The sequence below is a fragment of the Bufo gargarizans genome, chromosome 10 (genome assembly GCF_014858855.1).
Source record: "Bufo gargarizans isolate SCDJY-AF-19 chromosome 10, ASM1485885v1, whole genome shotgun sequence".
NCBI classification, from domain to species: Eukaryota; Metazoa; Chordata; class Amphibia; order Anura; family Bufonidae; genus Bufo; species Bufo gargarizans.
In genome coordinates, this window is record NC_058089.1 from 88,343,627 (window position 1) to 88,364,401 (window position 20,775).

Below are 20,775 nucleotides of genomic sequence, written 5' to 3' on the forward strand. Positions count from 1 at the left end.
TAATGATAATAAAAATTTTGACATCATATAGTAGATGACAATCTTTAACAAAGCTAGACCCAGCCCTGTACCTCACATGGATCCGGAGATCTCACCAGTCATTGCTCTAATTGTCAGCATAGGGGGGTATGTCCTTTCTCGGGGGGGTTGCAGCGGGTGGCGGTTGAAGGACAGAACTGAGCATCTGCTTCGGTCTCCGAGAGCAGGACAGAGAAATTAGGAAAAAAGCAGACAGCAGGTGGCGCTGTACAGATAGATTTCATTGTGGCTAATACATTTTTAATGACATGCAATTACAAAAGTATTCAGATCCAGGCGCTGGTTGGAAAACAGTAGAATATTTTTCGTGGGACAACCCCTTTAAAGGGAGTCTTTAACCTAAAATCCCCATTTTAGAACACTAACATCAGGACCTCCATTACATCCCCCATATTAGAATGCTGCCTTCCATATTGCTGTCCATCGCCGATTTTCTCAGAAAAACACTTTTATTCAATATGTTAATTAGCTTCTATAGGTGCCCAGGGGCGGCGTTGCCGTTGCCCAGGCCCCTCGTCGCTTTTCATACGAAACCCCTCCCCTTACACCCCTCTGGCCGGCCCTAGATTCTTCTGATTAGGTCCTCCTCTTAGTGAGAAATCCAGCGCCAGCGCCGTTTGACATATTCGCCGCGCCTGCACACTTCATTCCCCATTATGGGCAGAGGCACAAAAGCGTTTAATGCGCATGTGCCGGCCCGTACATCCCGATCAAGCCGGGCCTTGTGCCTCTGCCCATAATGGAAAATGAACTGCGCAGGCGCGGCGAATCTGTTGAATGGCGCTGGATTTCTCACTAAGGGCTCATGCACAAGAACGTTTTTTGCGTTACGTATACGGGCCGTATTTTGATTCCGCATACGGAACCATTCATTTCAATGGGTCGGCAAAAGATACGGACAGCACTCTGTATGCTGTCCGCATCCGTTGCTCCGTTCCGTGGCCCCTCAAAAATTATGAGGCATGTCCTATTCTTGTCCGTTTTGCGGACAAGAATAGGCATTTCTATATTGGGTTTCCTGTTCCATTCCGCAAATTGTGGAAGGCACACGGCGGCATCCGTTATTTGCAAAAAACGTCATGGTCGTGTACATGAGCCCTAAGAGGAGGACGTAATCAGAAGAACCTAGGGCGGGACAGAGAGGTGAAAGGGGAGGGGTTTCGTATGAAAAGCGACCAGGGGCCTGGTCACCTTCAAAAGCTAATTAACATATTGACAAAAAAGTGTTTTTCTGAAAAAATCAGCGATGGACAGCAATATGGAAGGCAGCATTCTAATATGGGGGATGTAATGGAGATCCTGATGTTAGTGTTCTATAATGGGGATTTTAGGTGAAAGACTCCCTTTAAGGATGTAGCGAGCTCGAGTCAGTCCAGGAAATGCAGCGGTCACATGGTAACACGTGTGAAACTGTCCCTGTGTCACCTCTCCCTGGAGTTTTCAAAAAAACAAGCACTTGTGCCGATCCAGCACTGATGCTATAGCGGTCACCTGCCTGGGATGACTCATCGTATCAGCACATGACTGCTGCAGCCAATCGGTGGCCTCAGCAGTCTTGTGCCTTAGGAATTGTCATCATCGAGCAGTATTAGTATGATATGTGACCACTGAGGCCACTGACTGGCTGCAGCAGTCAAATGCCAGTGTGGCACATTATCACTGGAAGCCTATGGACTTGTAGGGGCCACACTAGACCCCCCCCCCCTCCTAAACTTATGACATCTTTCAATAGGTCTCAATGATGTACAGTCCTGATCAAAAGTTTAAGACCACTTGAAAAATGGCAAAAAAATCCTATTTAGCATGGCTGGATCTTAGCAAGGTTCCAAGTAGAGCTTCAACATGCAACAAGAAGAAATGGGAGTGAGACAAAAAAAAATTTGAGCATTCAATTTAATGAAAACAACGAATAAACTGAAACAGGCTGTTTTGCAGCTGATCAAAAGTTTAGGACCACACCTCCAAACTAAACCCCCCCCCAAAACAGAAATCCAACTTCCAAACATGAACTCAGTAATGAGTAGCTCCGCCGTTATTGTTAATCACTTCAAAAATATGTTTCGGCATGCTTGATGCAAGCGTTTCCATGAAGTGAGTGGGAACATTTCTCCAAGTGGTGAAGACGGCCGCACGAAGGTCATCTACTGTCTGGAACTGTTGTCCACTTTTGTAAACTTCCCTTGCCATCCAACCCCAAAGGTTCTCAATTGGATTTAGATCAGGGGAACACGCAGGATGGGCCAAAAGAGTGATGTTATTCTCCTGGAAGAAGTCCCTTGTCCTGCGGCCATTTTGTACTGTAGCGTTGTCCTGTTGAAAAACCCAGTCGTTACCACACAGACGAGGGCCCTCAGTCATGAGGAATGCTCTCTGCAACATCTGGACAAAGCCAGCAGCCGTCTGACGCCCCTGCACTTCCTGAAGCTGCATTGTTCCACTGAATGAAAAAGCACCCCAGACCATTATGGCGCCCCCTCCACTGTGGCGCGTAGAAAACATCTCAGGTGGAAACTGCTTGTCATGCCAGTAACGGAAACCATCAGGACCATCAAGGTTACATTTTTTCTCATCAGAGAATAAAACTTTCTTCCACCTTTGAATGTCCCATGTTTGGTGCTCTCTTGCAAAGTCCAAAAGATCAGTTCTGTGGCGTTCAAGGAGACAAGGTCTTTTGTTTTTGAAGCCCTTCAGTCTCAAATGCCGTCTGATGGTTATGGGGCTGCAGTCAGCACCAGTAAGGGCCTTAATTTGGGTCGAGGATCGTCCAGTGTCTTGACGGACAGCCAATTGGATCCTCCGGCTCAGTGCTGATGACATTTTTTTGGGTCTTCCACTTGACTTTTTTGTTCCATAACCCTCAGGATCATTTAAGAAATTCCAAATGACTGTCTAAGGGCCCTTTCACACCTGCGTTCTTGTCTTCCGGCATAGAGTTCCGTCGTCGGGGCTCTATGCCGGAAGAATCCTGATCAGGATTATCCCAATGCATTCTGAATGGAGTGAAATCCGTTCAGGATGCATCAGGATGTCTTCAGTTCCGGAACGGAACGTTTTTTGGCCGGAGAAAATACCGCAGCATGCTGCGCTTTTTGCTCCGGCCAAAAATCCTGAAGACTTGCCGCAAGGTCGGATCCGGAATTAATGCCCATTGAAAGGCATTGATCCGGATCCGGCCTTAAGCTAAACGTCGTTTCGGCGCATTGCCGGATATGACGTTTAGCTTTTTCTCAATGGTTACCATGGCTGCCGGGACGCTAAAGTCCTGGTAGCCATGGTAAAGTGTAGTGGGGAGCGGGGGAGCAGCATGCTTACCGTCCGTGCGGCTCCCGGGGCGCTTCAGAGTGACGTCAGGGTGCCCCAAGCGCATGGATCACGTGATCGCATGGCACGTCATCCATGCGCATGGGGCGCTCTGACGTCATTCTGGAGCGCCCCGGGAGCCGCATGGACTGTAAGTATACTGCTCCCCCACTCCCCACTACTACTATGGCAACCAGGACTTTAATAGCGTCCTGGCTGCCATAGTAACACTGAAAGCATTTTGAAGACGGATCCGTCTTCAAATGCTTTCAGTACACTTGCGTTTTTCCGGATCCGGCGTGTAATTCCGGCAAGTGGAGTACACGCCGGATCCGGACAACGCAAGTGTGAAAGAGGCCTTACTGCGTCCCACCTCAGCAGCGATGGCGCGCTGTGAGAGACCCTGCTTATGCAGTTCAACAACCCGACCACGTTCAAAAAGGGAGAGGTTTTTTGCCTTTGCCATCACAACGTGTGACTACCTGACAGAAAATGACAATAAATCCACATCTTTGCACAGATTTGGCCTTTTTGAGGCATGTGGTCCTAAAATTTGGATCAGCTGAAAAACAGCCTGTTTCAGTTTAATCATTATTTTCAATTAATTGAATGTTCAAAAAATGTTTTGTCTCACTCTCATTTCTTCTTATTGTATGTTGAAGCTCTACTTGGAACCTTGTTAAGATCCAACAATGTAAAATATGATTTTTGGCCATTTTTCAAGTGGTCTTTTTTGATCAGGACTGTATTAGACATCGCCTTATCTACATGGGAGATTTCCAGAAGCCTGATAAGACTCTGGCCCTGATCCTATGCCGGGCCCTGCGCTGCCGGAGGAGGAATTTACTACATGCCTCCTCCGGCAGTCCGCACGCCCGGCTGAAAGCTACTGTTCGTAGCTGACGAAGATTTCAGCCCTCATTTATGCCAGTCTTTGGCATAAATGATAAATATGCTGAAGTCTGCAGTCTCGCCCACTTTTCGGAAACTGGCAGCTGCAACTAAACCTTGTCGTAATGGCATGGCAAACCGAGTGCTGGAACTTGTTCATGCCAAATCTCCCCCCAATCGTGTTTCTGCAAAAATGTGTGAAATCTGCAGTTTGACGGCAGTGTGAGAACAGACGCTTCCTGGGATCTTGGAACATCATTTTTAGACTTCTGAGCCCCCCCATAATGAAGGCATGTAATGCCCTATATCGACTGCTCGCTAGATTGAGGCGTTTTTTTTAAATAACAGTAACTTTTTTAAATCAACGCTAAAGAGGCGATAAAAAAGGGCCATCACGTGACTGCGCCGTCCCACGTCTGCGGTATAATGATGTCACCGTGGACACAACGTCACGGCAGCTTACAGGGACTGGAGGGCGCAGTCATGTGACAGCTATGCCCCCCAATTAGCACCAGAGTATAGCTATAGGAGCTCTGTATGTAGCTAATGAGGCAGCTCCCCAGCTCTGCTACATCCAAAGCTGTCCAGGGTCTCCACAGGAGCAGGTTAGGAGCTAAGCTGTGTCCTCCTGTCTCCATGGCAACCCAATCTGCCCGCACCCGCAGCGTCACCTCCCTGCCCCACCACTATGGCCTCCGGCCCTCACCCCGCTCCCCCCGCTCTTATATCACATCTCATCCCCTCCCCCATCTTATTGTAATAAGATCTCACAAAAGAGGAACTCACCGGAGACAGAGGCTAAACCGTGGTGGGCTAAAGGACCTTTGATGACGTCCTGACCATGTGATTAGTCACGTGCGTGGGAGGAGTCAGGCTCTGGCTTAGAAATAAGGGTAGTAAGTGAGGTGTCTGTCATATGTGTACATGCAGCAGAGCTGTGTCTGTCATATGTGTACATGCAGCAGAGCTGTGTCTGTCATATGTGTGCATGCAGCAGAGCTGTGTCTGTCATATGTGTACATGAAGCAGAGCTGTGTCTGTCATATGTGTGCATGAAGCAGAGCTGTGTCTGTCATATGTGTACATGCAGCAGAGCTGTGTCTGTCATATGTGTACATGCAGCAGAGCTGTGTCTGTCATATGTGTGCATGCAGCAGAGCTGTGTCTGTCATATGTGTACATGCAGCAGAGCTGTGTCTGTCATATGTGTACATGCAGCATAGCTGTGTCTGTCATATGTGTGCATGAAGCACAGCTGTGTCTGCCATTTTTGTGTAGCTGCTATGTCTCTTATGTGCTTGCAGCAGAGCTGTGTCTGTCATTTATGTGCAGCAATTATGTGCATGTAGCAGAGCTGTGGCTGTCATTTGCGTGCTGCAGAGATATGTCTTAATATTTCTATGCAGCAGAGCTGTTTCTGCGCAGCAGTTGCCTTTAAGGGCCCATTCACACAACGATATATTTCTGCCCAAATCTGTTCCGCATTTTTTGCGGATCAGATGCAGGCCCATTAATTTCAATAGGGCCGCAAAATATGCGGACAGCACACCGAGTGTTGTCCGCATTCGTATGTCCGTTCCGTGGCCCCGCAAAGCCAAAAAAAGCTAGAAAATGTCCTATACTTGTCCGTATTTGTGGTCAAGAATAGCATTTCTATCATGAAGAAGGACGTTCCATTACGCAAAATGCAGAAGGCACATGTCCGTTATCAGTGTTTTGCAGATCCGCAAAAAAACAATACGATTGTGTGAATGAGCCCTTATATGCCTGTGACAGAGCTGTGTCTGGCATTCGTTTGAATGCAAAAGAGCGCTCACTCTGGACAGCATACTTCTCATTGTATCTCCCCCATAACACTCTAAATGCCAGCTTCCCTTCAATACGTTCTGAAACTGACTGCCTGCAGCCGCCACTAGGGGAAGCTCAGTGCACAGGAACGTATACAGTTACCACTGAGTGCAATGGAAGCTGTAATAATCTATTTGCTTTGAGCTCCCCTAGTGGCGGCTGTATGAAAATGCTGTGTTTTCATGTCGGCAAGAGAAGGACTTCTGTGCCGTGGTCAAATGGTTTGTCTCCACTGCAATGGAGGAGACCACGGTGTACTGGCCGTTCTGTGCGCCAGTATTAATAATAGAGGAGTATGACTGTAGGACTAGATTAGGCATTGCTTGTTGCCATACAGATGTATAGGTCTGCATCACAGCGGTAGACAGAGAACGGTTTAGATGCACTGCTATATGACCTCCATATGCCATAACAGGGCACTTGCACAGGGATCGCCATCCTGCGACCACCCATTTAGCATGCAGATCCCACTCTATTTGCTAGTTACATATGACTAGTTGTTTTGCTACTAGTGACCTCAAGTAGCACCTCTCTTTCTTCTTCATCCGCAAGTTCCCATTCAGCTCTAGAGGGTGAGAAAGTGTCAGAGATTTGCTGGCCCATTGAGTCCTGTGATTCAGTGTACCATGATCTCAGCAGAGGGCATTGTTCCTGCTTTCTCCCCGCTGCCTAGTGGCAGGCAGCATAATGTGTGCGATTCATTGCAGGAGGGACCGTGTGCAGAGAGCCGAGTGCAGAGTGTTTGTGACAGATCCAAATCAGTAATGATAATGCTAGGGTTATCCTAAAAGGCATTCTCTGTGCTGATACCTGTAGAACTGGAGGTAGTGTCAGGCCCCCGCCTATGTATTTCCATGGTCCTGGTGGCAATATCATAAGGAAGCTTCAATAATTACTTAATAAAATGATAAACGGAGCTGAATAACTTTCTAGGATGTCAAAATAGCAGATATGGATTATGGAGTCTTTTTCCAGAATGGGAACGAGTTGCAATGGCAAGAATGGCGATATTTCTGAGCTGCAATACCAGCTACAGCCCGTGATCAAGAGCGGCGCTGTTTAGAGCGCTACAATACTAGACACAGTCAGTGCACAAAAGTGGCGCTGTTTTTGAGCTACAGTACCAGACTCTGCCACTGGACAAAAGTGGCACTGTTTCAAGTTACAATATTAGACAAAGTCGGTGAGCAAAATAAGTGGCGCTGTTTCTGAAAAAAGAAAAGAAAAGACAAACTTTTCTGGTGTAATAGGATCAAGCATAACTCCTATACATTTTAAGGGATTAGAAAACAGTGCCTTTAATATTAGCGGTGCCCTTTTGTCACAGCGGAGAGTGGGGGAAACCCCCCACCGTGCGGTGTCAAACAGAAAAGGGGGATCAGCCAGGCCAAAAAGGGAGCAGGTTACCTCCTACAACATCTCTAATCCTCTCCCTGACTCCTCACCGTATGAGCAGACCCCGATGGTGGGACGGCTCATACCCTGGATACCTAATATCGCCCTGGAAATCCCTCACTTAGGAGCAGGGAAGAGACGACCTGTTCATCCCAGTCATGGAGGAACAGGAGTCTCTATCGGAGGCCAGGCTGCAAGGAGAGGGGAACACATGCAGCATATGGAGATGGCAGGTAAGTGAAACCAATAACACACTTAGGGCTCTTTCACACCTGCGTTATTGTCTTCCGGCATAGAGTTCCGTCGTCGGGGCTCTATGCCGGAAGAATCCTGATCAGGATTATCCTAATGCATTCTGAATGGAGTGAAATCCGTTCAGGATGCATCAGGATGTCTTCAGTTCCGGAACGGAACGTTTTTTGGCCGGAGAAAATACCGCAGCATGCTGCGCTTTTTGCTCCGGCCCAAAAAACTGAAGACTTGCCGCAAGGCCGGATCCGGAATGAATGCCCATTGAAAGGCACACATGAACATGGGACCAACACAGATGCCTTCAGCTGCCAAGTGCACATGGAACAGGTCAGCCGGTGTCGTGGGTACAAATCTGCTGACAGATGCCCTTCATGTAGGTGGTACATGTCAAAGTAACTCTACATGGTAACACAGGTCACATAATTCCTCAAACAGAAATGTTAAATAGGAGGCCACACACTTCATTTTTGGGATAAAAATAGGCTGTGTTGCTTTATTCGGGGTTACCCAAATTAAATGAATAAATATTTAATAGATAATCAATAAATAATTTAACCAATAAAATATCGACCAATAAGTCCACCCCTAATAAGAGCAACACGACTATATAAAGGCAGGGCGGGCAGGGAGCTGGTCCAGGTTTTCTTAAAACTGCAGATAACTAATGGCGATGTCTTTTCTTTTAAACCCACAGGTTTCCTATCGCAGAAGGCTTCATCCAATCAGCTGATGAACATCTTCCTGCTGCTGGACAACTGGACCAATGGACAGCTGACCCAAGAAAACGTGTTGCCAGGCAGAAGAAGCACCTGAACCGCCTGAAACCGGATTTACCTCAAAAGCCCTGTAGAAAGAGGGGAGATGGAGAATACCACACAGCACCACATACACCCAAAACAATAAAACCACCAATAAAGAATAATCCAAACCAAGTGACCGTGTCACCATGCGTCCCCCAAGCTATACGCTCTGGGGGGCCCTCACATGAATGACAGGACCCAAGGTTTCCCAGTAGAACGTTGCCTGGAGCATCACACGGCCCCACAATTTGTCTTCTTCCTATAGTGCAGGGATGGCCAACCTGCAGCTCTCCAGCTGTTGCAAAACTACAACTCCCAGCATGCCCAGTCTGCCTACAGCTATCAGCCTACAGCAGGGCCTGGTGGGAGTTGTAGTTTTACAACAGCTGGAGAGCCACAGGTTGGCCAGCCCTGCTATAGTGCATCCTGGTGCCATTGCGGACAAGGATACGGATGTTCTGTTAGGGGCCAGCTAATCTGTTCCGCAAAATACAGAATGCACACAGACTTCATCCAGTATTTTTTGCGGAATGCAAAATAAATACAGTCGTGTGCATGAGCCCTAAATGTAAGACACGTAGGAAGCTGTACTACATTTAGAAGTGGCGGTGGACCCGCCGAAGTTATGTAGAGGCCTGCGCCTCTAATAACTGTGGCGGATCCACCGCCAGCGATGGGGCTTATTAAGTCCAGCGTCTAAAATGCCGGTCTTAATAAATGTGCCCCTATGTTACCACATTAAAGCCTTGCCTTTGCCACAAAAACAATGTAAACATGAAAAATAAACTGTGGACATTCAGGCATCTGAAGGTCTAGGTCCTGAAAGGGTTAAATATCTGTCATAGAAATTTCCCCCCCAAAAAATAGAAGCCAGTTATTATTGGGCACGGACTCTGAGCGGCGCTTGTTTACTGCTTGCTGAGCCGTGTGCAGACGTCAGGAGGCTTTGGCTGGTTCTCCGCAGGAGCCGTGTGCACACGCTCCCCCTCCTCCATTCACCTGCTCCCGGAGGAAGCTGCGGGCCTCATTACCATTCAAACAAGAATGGCCCACACATCTCAAGTTGTTTACCAGCTGTCTTCTAGTTTCTTGGTATTCATTGATGAGAGTCCTGTGTGAGGAGAATCACTAACTAGCTGCATAGTAAAGAGAAGAATAGACCATAAATGTCACCTACTGCTGACCGGTTACATACAATTTGGGTTCATATTACTGACCTGGCCTCAGGAAAGGTCGTCAGTGTGAGATCGGCGGGAGTCCGACTCCTGTATGTAATGGTCATGGCACTCTGTGAACGCCTAGGACAGTGACCTTACGGTACATCAGGGGCAGCAAGTGAATTCGCGCTGAGCTGTGGTACCAAGCTCAGCCGCTATACAATGGATGGCACTGTGCTTGGTGAGCTGTGAGGAGGCCGCGTGGCGCGTGCCTACCGTCGCTCCAGTGAGCGCCAGTGCCTTCTCAAACTGCTGATGAGTGGGGATTCCAGGAGTCGGACCCCCCCCCCCCCCCTCCCCACCGATCTCATATTGATGACCTATCCTGAGGATAGGACATTGATATGTATATCACGGAGAACCCCTTTAAATCCCTAACCTGCCTACCCTCTCTCTAGTAAGGGCTCATGCACACGGCCAGGCCCGTGCTGTGGACCGCAAATCACGGTCTGCAATGCACGGGCACCAACAGTAGGACCCATTCACTTAATCCGCATCTGACAGTCCGCACAGCAAAAAAGTGGTGCATTCACTACTTTTTTGCAGTGCAGAGGCACTCCGTAGTGCTTGCTTCCGTGGATTTCCGTGGTTTCGTTCTGCACCGCAACTTCCAGATTGCGGGCTCAGCACCGCACCATCCGTGATGTGGTGCACAAATGGCTGGTGCCCGTATATTGAGGACCAGTTGTCTGCAGGCCAATACAACAGTCGTGTGCATGAGCCCTAATTGTGAGCCATGGTTGAAAAACGTGAGTCTAGTCCTGTCCATGCATCTGAGGCCATACTGATAGTACGAAATATGGGGAGAGCAGTCTATTGGTTTTATGCAATGTTTATGATCACAATTTGATGGAAGCATGACATCACATGTACATATGCCATGTTACGCAACGCTATAAGAAAACAATACATACAATTATCGCATGCTTTCACAATTTGTTTACACGGGCACATGGCATTCGCCATGGCACTTTGGTTCTTAAAGGGGTTATCCCGTTTGGATTGATATCGATAGGATATGCCATAAATGTCCGAAAGGTGCAGATGCCACCCCTTTTACCCGCTCGCTTCTCAAGATCAGTGCCCTGCCATGAACGGAGAGGATGCCGGCTTGCTCTATTCACTGCTATGGGCCCTCTGATAATAGCTGAGTGCTGGTCCCATCCAGGAGCACATCCCAGAGGTGGGACCCTTCAAACATTTATGGCGTATTCTAGCTTTACGGCACAGCCCTTATAGCTAGAAGGGAGTCCCATCTCCTGTTGAGCTGTAGTGCAACTGCTCATGGGTACAGTATGTCCATCCCTGGTGGAACCCTAATTGACCACATGTACTAAGTGTGTATGGTGGCATATGAAGCAGTATCTGCCATGCCTACCGCCGTATGGTACCATATAGCACTGTATTACCTCAGTATAATATATGAAGCACACAGGGTTACAGTAGGGCCCCATATGGATATGGATGCTCTATCATCCTGGGATGTGGAAATTAGGATATGGTTATGTGTGTCAAGCCATAGGTAGCAGCATTCCACACACAATCTCGCATGATAATGAAATTGCATAGGATTTCATACAACAACTTAGGCCGCAATATTGCCCTATGATCTTGGTATTATATTTGGTATAATAATCACCAGCTGTTGTCGCCCAATATCTATATATGGGATCTATTAGGCCATACAAATAACTTACCTTCAGCTGAAAAATAATGATACCAATAATGGGACTCTATAACCTGTATCTAGGAGGATACCTATGTATACAGAAAATAAGGAGGTGACCACTCTGGGGAGACCTTTGTGGCATCATGATCTGGGGTACATAGGCCAAGAGAAGCCTCTGGATTTTAGGACTACACACCCCATCACTGTTTTCTGTGTATTCTCTTAAATGGGCAATTCCAGCTTATTACAAACAAGCCAGACCATAGCATCATGACCCCCTGTGGTTCACAAAAAGGATGCTCCGCTAAACCTGTCACTGTTTCGGTTATTGACTTATGCCTTAGGCTACATGAACACGATCATATGTGTTTTGCGGTCTGCAAAAAAAACAAAACGGATGACATCCGTATGCCATCCGTTTTTTTGCGGATCCATTGTAACAATGCCTAAAACAGACAAGAATAGGACATGTTCTATTTTTTTTTTTTTGCGGGGCTACGGAACGGAAATACGGATGCAGATAGCACACTGTGTGCTGTCCGCATTTTTTGCGGACCCATTGAAATGAATCGATCCGCATCCTATCCGCAAAAAAAAAAAGAAACAGACACGGAAACAAAATACGTTCGTGTGCATGAGGCGTTATTCACACGTCAGTATTTGGTGAGTGTTTTTCATCAATGATTGATAGCCAAAACCAGGATTGGAGCCTACACAGACATAAGGTCTAAAACAGGCATCCTCAAACTGCGGCCCTCCAGCTGTTGCAAAACTACAACTCCCAGCATGCCCGGACAGCCTACAGCTATCAGTCTACAGCAGGGCATTGTGGGAGTTGTAGTTTTACAACAGCTGGAGGGCCGCAGTTTGAGGATGCCTGGTCTAAGGTGAAGATCTGCACCTGTTCTGTGTTTTGAGCCGCACCTGGTTTTGGCTCACAATCACTGATGGAAATCTCTGACCGAACACTGACGGCTGTGTGAATAAGGCCTCACTGCAATTGCGGTCCCCAATGCACGGGCAACATCCGTGCAGTGGGCCGGCCTGACCCATTCGACTTGAGTGGGTCCGTGGTCTGTCCGCACCGCAAAAAAATAAGACATGTCATATTTATTTGCGGTGCGGAACAACGGAAAGAAACACCACGGAAGACACAGACACCTCAGAGGAGCACTGATGTTTTTTTTTGCATGATACAGAACATCAGGTTATGACAGCCCCCACTGATGTTATCTGAACACACATCTCTATGACAAATGATAAGATAAATTAGAATTCTTATACGAAGGGACACCCATTAAAATTGTGTTATCATGTATTTACAACCGATATGTGAATATTCTATGTATTTTTTATTAATAAAAAAGTGGTTGGATGGTTTTCTGGATATAATTTTTTGAAGTCACTCTTTGTCTTCTACTTCCTGTCCTGCCTCTTTAACTTCCTCTTTGTTGGGACTTTTAGTATAGCAGGCGGCCTCGCTTAACTCTCTCAGTCAGACCATTCACTGCGACCAGAGAGAGAAGGGGGGATGAGTGATTTAAATAGAGCATCAGACATTACACTGGTAAGTGCACTGCTCTTCTGTGGACATATTTATTTAGGCCTATCAACAGAGTTGTCATACTGTCATCCCAATTCTACACCTACTATTATCACGAGGATTACTATCCAGATAACATATTCCCCTCACAGCATCAGTAATCTGACAATGGATTACTTTATCTATCTATATATGAGGTCTTACATTTTGAGCCGACTGTTACAGAAGGACAATATTTAGTACTTAATTTTAATGGTATAACGCTACCAAAATGAAAGATTCTAAAAACATTTTTTGACAAATTAGTTAATAAATGCCCATTTCTGATGGAAGTGCCCCTTTGATACACACTGCTTAAACTTCCCTAACCCTGGGTTCACACCTGAGCGTTTCTCAAACGCGCGTTTTACGCGCGTTTTTGTCGCGCGTTTTTATGCGCGTTTTTTGTAATAGTAAACGCGCGTTTGACGCGCGTTTGTGTGATTGACTGCAGTGTCCTATGGCCACAAACGCGCGTCAAAACGCCCCAAAGAAGCTCAAGAACTTGATTATGCGTCGGGCGTTTTACAGCGCGATCGTACGCGCTGTAAAACGCCCAGGTGAGAACCATTCCCATAGGGAAGCATTGCTTTTCATGTGTTGAGCGTTTTACAGCGCGTTTGAACGCGCTGTAAAACGCTCAGGTGTGAACTTAGGGTAAATCTATCAGGACTCTGCATCTGTCATTAGCAGTCCTCTGCCAACAAAGATAAGCACGCCACACCTCACTTCCCCGAATATTTTATTTCTGGATACTGCCTAATTATTTGCAAAGGTTGGTTTAATGCCATACATTATACCTTCATAGATTACAGTGTAAATAAATGGCTCAGTGTATGTTATATGGGCACAGCTAGAAAATCGAGATTTGTCTATATTTGCACTTACCCCTATCTACCTAAACCTCTAACTGGAATGTTTAATGGGGTTACTGAATTTTAGTTAAATGTTTGATATGACATAGAGACATATCAAAAGTTTTGATGGGGGTCTGAGTGCTGAGACCCCTGCCCACCACTAGAACAAGGAGAGAGAAGAATGTGCATGAAACGCTCTCTCTCTCCTCGCAGGAGATGGGCTCACCAGAAGTACCCATTGTGCCCCTGTAAAATAGTAATGCCCCCATTGTGCCCCTGTAAAATAGTAATGTCCCCATTGTGTATCTAATCTACTCTAATGTATCCATTGTGCCCATAAAATAATATCCACCATTGTTCCCCTATACAATAGAATTGCCACCAATAATACCCTTGTTTTGCCCCCATACAGTTGCAAGACTTCCCTTGTGCTGCTATGCAGTAATAATGCCCATCCTTTATGCTTCTATAGGATAATAATGTGTCCACTTGTGTCCCCCTTTATGCCCCACTTGCACCAATAAAATAAGGTGTTTTATTTTTATTTTTAATTCACTTTAGCGGGAAGGTGGTACTGGGGAACCAACTATGTGGGAGAGGGTATTATAACTACAGTGGGGTTAGTATTTGTATTGATAACACTATAAGTACTGGGTCCACTACAGAGGGGCATGATACCTTCTAGGGGCATGTCTGAGAGCACTACAGAGGGCATTATACCTACTGAGGGCACTACAGGGGGGCATTATGCCTATTGGGGGGGCACTACAGGAGGCCTTTATAACTACTGTGGGCACAACAGGGGCCATTATAACTACTGGGGCACTACAGGGGACCATGGTGGAATTAAAGGGGGTCATAACTACTGGGAACACTATAGGGGTTCATTATATCGACTGGGAGCACTACAGGGGCATTATGACTACTAATGGCACTTTTGGGGGAATTATAACTAATGGGGGCATTTGGGAACATTATACCTACTGGGGTACTACAGGGGGAATTATATCTACTGGTGGTACTAGAGGGTTGCATTGTAACTACTAGTGGCACTATAGGGGGCATTATATCTACTGGTGGTACTAAAAGGGGTATTATAAATACTGGGGATACTACGGGGGGAATCTGGGTTTTCATCCATTAGAATATTGAAGTCTAAATATAAAACCTGTTTGACAGATACCCACCCGGGTGACTGCATGCAATATGGCATTCACTATCTATAATCCAAATTTTGAAAGACTAGCCAAAAACATGCAGCGCCAGGTCTCACACGGAACCTGTTCATTGATATTTGGAACCATTTCCAGTTGTTTCCTGTTGGTTCTATGGCTTCTACAATGTTTTCATTGTAAGCGTGGCTTGCGACCAGCTCTGAATGTGGCTCTCAAGGTAAGAAAGGTTGGGGACCACTGATCCAGGGCCGCCTTAACCAAAGGGTGAATGGTGCAACTGCAGCGGGCCCACCATTGGCTATTCTCATGACTCCTTACTCCCAATACTCCTAGATCTGGTGGGACAGCTGGGATGATGCAGCATGTACAATGGTGAACCAGGGAACTGGAGAAGTGCAAGCAGAGGGAGAATATGCTCCGATCATCGTGGGAGCAGGGCTAGGGGACTAGTGGATTTTTATTTTATTTAGCTTACAGGGGCATCACTGTTGGGGCACTAAGAGGAAAGACTACTATAAGGGGGCACCAAAGGGACAGGAACATTGTGAGAAGAGCACTTAGGGGGCACAACCGATGTGAGGAGGCAGTAAGATGGCATAACTAATGTGAGGGGGCACTGAGGTGGTATAACTACATTGAGGGGACACTAAGGGGGCATATCTACCCTGTGGGGGCATGAATTTGACAGCAGTATTGTGAGGGAGCACTTAGGGGGCATAACTGATGTGCGGGGCAGTAAGGTGGCATAACTAATGTGGGGAGGCACTAAGGGGGCATAGCTACCTTGTGGGGGAACTAAGCAGGCATAACTACTGTGAGGAGGCACTAAGGTAGCATATTTACTGTCTGGGGGCACTACTAGCGTAAGGGAGCACTAAGGGAGCATACCTACTGTGAGGAGGCATTAAAGGGGCATAACTACTGTTAGAGGGCGGAAGGGGACATAGGAGGCATTTAAGGGGGCATTCTACTGTGTAGCAACACTAAGTGGGCATAACTACTGTGTGGGTTAGCATTAATGGGACATATCTACTGTGTGGGAGCACTAAGGAGGCATAACTACTGTGAGGGGGGACTAAGGGGACATACTGTGAGGGAGCATAGCTAATGTGAGGAGGATCTTAGGGGGCATAGCCACTGTGTGGGAGAACTAAGGCTACTTTCACACTAGCGTTCGGGGCTCCGCTTGTGAGTTCCGTTTGAAGGCTCTCACAAGCGGCCCCGAACGGATCCGTCCAGCCCTAATCCATTCTGAGTGGACGCGGATCCGCTCAGAATGCATCAGTCTGGCACCGTTTGTCCTCCGCTCCGCTCAGCAGGCGGACACCTGAACGCTGCTTGCAGCGTTCGGGTGTCCGCCTGGCTGTGCGGAGGCAAACGGATCCGTCCAGACTTACAATGTAATTCAATGGGGACGGATCAGTTTCACGTTGACACAATATGGCTCAATTTCTAACGGATCCGTCCCCCATTGACTTTCAATGTAAAGTCTGGACGGATCCGTCTGAGCAACTTTCACAATTTTTTCTAAACTATAATGCAGACGGTTCCGTTCTGAACGCAAGTGTGAAAGTAGCCTTAGGGGGCATAACTACTATGAGGGGACACTAAGGGGACATGCCTACTGTGCGGGAGCATAGCTAGCATGAGGAGGCACTTAAAGGGGTTGTCCAGGTTCAGAGCTGAACCTGGACATATCCCCATTCTCACCCAGGCAGCCGCCCTGACTTGAGCTTTGGAGCAGTTCATACTCATATGCTCTTGTTTGCCCTGCGCTGGATCGCGTAGGGAAAAGGCATATTCTGGATTTCCGGTGACGAATCGGGCTCTCCTTAGGGCTGCCAGGTGGAGGCTTCCGCCCAGCAGTGAGCCAAGTGACGTCACCGGCACTGATGGGTGGGCTTTAGCGCTGCCCTAGCCTGTAAAACGGCTAGGGCAGCGCTAAAGTCGGCCCATCAGAGCCGGTGATGTCACCTAACAGACTGATGGGCGGACGCTTCCGCCCCGGCAGTGTGTTATTGTAAATAAAAGAGCTCTTGCCCTGCGCAGGATCGCAGCATGAAATGCTCCGATGCTAACATCAGGGGGGCTGCCTGGGTGAAATTATGGGTATGTCCGGGTTCAGCTTTGAACCCGGACAACCCCTTTAAGTGGGGCGTCCTACTGTGTGGGGGCACTAAGGAGGCATACCTTCTGTGAGAGGGTATAACTAATGTGAGGGGGCACTAAGAGAGAATACCTACTGTGCGGAGTCACTACACGGGGCCCACAATGTATTAAAACAGCCTCGCACTGATCTATAGCATTAGTAAATCTGGACAATTGAGTGCCTAAGGAGCCCAAGTTTCCCCATGACACATTCATCATTCTGCCTGCGACATGCACTACATGTAAGCGGTATATCCTGACGTGAACAGCTTGTAGCGGTTGTGACATGCACTTTTCTGGAACGGCATACATACATACATACATACATACATACATACAAGAGCTGATAAAGTCTGCACATGGTGCAATTGTTGTAGCTTTTTTTCTGGAGAAAATCTGCACGAAAATCTGCAACGATGTACAATACAAGGGTTTAAAAAACAAAAGACAACATGAGTATGATGCGGAAATAATCTGCTGCACACGTAGTGGCCACAGTGTGGCCAAGTATTCTTTCCCAGGGCGCTGGCTGACTGGGTAATGAGTGCACTCAGCACATCATTGTTTATACTCTGTCCGTACACATGTGGATGGCGGTCACATGGCCGGGGGGAGTGTTTCTCACATGTCCATGTTTTGCACTCAGCTCAGGCTCTTGTGTATATAAGGAAGCATCAGAGCAGCCTCCATCATACTGCATCAGCCACACATCTGAGCAACAGCATCTTCCTGAGCAAGTCTATCAGCCATGGATCCAAATACTTGCAACTGTGCCGAAGGTATGAGGGGGTTCTGTAAGCATGTCCTAGCTATACCTAGCTGTGGAGGAGAGGGATATTGGGGGGAAGCACATGAATGAATGAATGCTAGTACTGGCTCCTGAGTGTGTGCTGGATTTAAATGGCTGTAATATGACCAGAAAGTCCTGGACCCCCTGAGATACCACCGAACTGCTTTTAGATCACCTATGGTACATAAGTAATACTAGACTGTATAACCATAGGCATTCATATACCTTGCACATGGTAGAGAAAGATTGGGTAAGGGCTCATGCACATGACCGTATGTTAAAAAAAAAAAAAAAAAATTGTTTAATATTGGTGCTTCATTCATTTTCTAACCTCTAGGTTATGTCTCTCTCCTAGGTGGTTCCTGCACCTGTGGGGATTCCTGCAAGTGTAAAGACTGCAAATGCAAGTCGTGCAAGAAAAGTAAGTACTTGGGCTGCGTTTGTTTTTGGGGCATTGTCTGAAAATCTAGTGTAATACTAGAGGTTTTATAGTTTTTTACATGTTAAAATCTGCAACTTGACCTAGGTTTCAGTTTCCCTCCAAAGGTTGAAATCTGGGTCTGAGAACTTTAAGTTAAAGGGGTTGTGCATGATTAGACAAATGTCTAGCTTCTGCTAAAAACTGTGCCACACCTGTCCATGGGTTGTCTGGTGTTGTAGCTCAGCTCTATTGAAGTGATTGGGGCTAAGCTGCAGTACCACACATGACCTGTGAACCGGAATGGTGCTGTTTTGGAATAAAGCGACTGGTTTTTCTAACCCTGAATAACCTCTTTAACATGCAGGACTAGGATGATCCTTGTTACTGCTGTGGCTATAAAGGTCTATAGATTTAAACTGGACAATTGGCATCTAAGCAATTTAGGTAGCTCTACACCATGCCTGATGGCTAAGGATTGCAATGTAGCACTGTCCGGATCACAACCAGTGATGCAAGCTGACCTTTGGGGCCCCTGCAATGTGTCACCGTTTAATGGCATTCGAAGTAGACCGAGGTTAAAGGGAACACCTCCTATAATGTATCGCACCTGCAGAGGCTACTTCCAATCAGCCAGGTATTGGGGCTACAATACTGCCTCCAGTGGTAGCTGCTTGTTACTGCAAGAGTAACATCTAGCACTAAGGAACCTGGGTGTCCTGCCACTCTACTTCAAAATGATTGCGTAGACTGCCCATGGAGTCCGTTGCATGACCTGTTCCTGGCAGTAACCCCCTGACTCTTCTCACACACAGGTTGCTGCTCTTGCTGTCCACCAGATTGCAGTAAATGCAGCCAGGGCTGCGAATGTGCGACCAAAGGAAGCGAGTCCTGCAGCTGCTGCAAGTGACCCGCTCTCCCGGATCCAGTCCCATCTGTCCTGACCGTAGACTAGGTTATTAATGCAGTATGTGTATAAGATGTCTGGCCCATTTCTATGGAAATATATGTATTTTGATAATAAAGTATGAGAAATGATGATTGCCTGACTTGCGTTTTTTTTTTCTACTGCATAATAAACAGGGGTAGAAGGGCAAGTGCACAACTTTGGCTGGTGGATCCAAGTGCATTGCTCAGTTTGTTTTCTAGTCCGTTTTAGAAGGACAAACAAAAAAAACACGGATCCTGTATTTTAGGGATTTGTTATGCACATCGTTTCTGTTTTTTTTTAGCTATTTCTGTCTCAAATCCGTGATTATAGATGAGAAGTTGGTTCTACACAATGTATCTTTTTATCTTTCTATCTAAAATAACGGATCTCGGACAGAAATGGCTAAAATGAATGCAAAATGTGCATAACTGATGCCTAAAATACAGGCTCTGTGGTGTGTGCAAATGTTTACAGGGTTTTGAGTAATTGCTGTTCTCAGCTGCGGAGCTCCTACAGGTGGACTCCTTGTGGCCACATCTTGCACTAGCTAAATGGGCCTGCGTTTACTATGGTCCTTGTGCTGGACTGTGTGACCTGAGTAGTGCCTGTCTGGTAGACATGTAGTACTGACTTGCTGCAATAAAACAGAAGGTTGCACTTTTGGTTTTCAAGTGTCAAGAGGAGAGGGCTATAAAATGCACTGACACTCGGCCCATCTCCTGATTACCTGCTCTAGTTTATGCTGTCCAACTATTAGACCGCATTAGTAAATATTGGGCCAATGTTTTCTGAAAAGGGTTATTCAATCCTTTAAGCTGGGGCCCCCCCCCCACTGCATATACTTGCCTCCTCCCTGTGCGCAGATGAAAACGTTCAGGGGAGCGTCACCAGCGATGCTAGGGAGGCTCGTCCCCGTCACCTCCTGCCATTGGCTGCTCAGCCTCTTAAACCGGATGTTTTCATCCGCGCAGGGACCCAAGTAAGTATATTTAGTATGGGGGGGGGGGGGGGACTTTTTATAGGATTGGATAACTCCCTTTAACTTTCATGCCACAAGGAGATTTATCAAAACTGGTGTAAAGGAAAAACTGACTGTTTCTTTGGGCAACTAAAATCAGCTTACACCTTTATAAAACTGAACGGAATAGTATACGTTCCGTTTGGTTGCACTCCCATACCTGACAGAAAACTGCTGCAAGCAGCGTTTTTCTGTCATGCATGGGATGCAGAGCAAAACGGATCCGGCATTAAAACCATTGTAAGTCAATGGGTGCTGGATAAGTTTTCTTTGGTGTCTGGGGGAAAAAACTGATCTGGCACCATTGACTTGCATTGTGTCATGCAGATCTGTTTTGCTCTGCATCCCATGGCGAAAAGAGAAACTCTCATTGCTATTTTAGATCCAATGGTTTTTTTTTTTTTAATTAATTTTTAAGACCTATATAAAGCAAAGGTAGCGGATG

General features: G+C 46.8%; 2 protein-coding genes across 2 annotated transcripts in view; one reads left to right on the forward strand and one right to left on the reverse strand.

Annotated features, from left to right (window-relative positions):
* The window catches only part of BBS2 (Bardet-Biedl syndrome 2), a 53,191-nt gene extending 48,121 nt beyond the window's left edge, over nucleotides 1-5,070 (reverse strand). Inside the window, exon 1 of the mRNA XM_044269933.1 lies at nucleotides 5,017-5,070. The gene's annotated coding sequence lies outside the window, so the exon portion shown is untranslated. The remainder of the gene's footprint in view (nucleotides 1-5,016) is intronic.
* A 12,786-nt stretch (nucleotides 5,071-17,856) lies between these two features.
* On the forward strand, nucleotides 17,857-19,420 carry LOC122920852 (metallothionein-1E-like). Its single transcript, XM_044270617.1, has 3 exons — nucleotides 17,857-17,952; nucleotides 18,319-18,384; nucleotides 19,197-19,420. The coding sequence occupies exons 1-3, from the start codon at nucleotides 17,922-17,924 to the stop codon at nucleotides 19,289-19,291; spliced, it is 192 nt and encodes a 63-aa protein (XP_044126552.1). The 5' UTR covers nucleotides 17,857-17,921; the 3' UTR covers nucleotides 19,292-19,420.
* The last annotated feature ends 1,355 nt before the right edge of the window (nucleotides 19,421-20,775 follow it).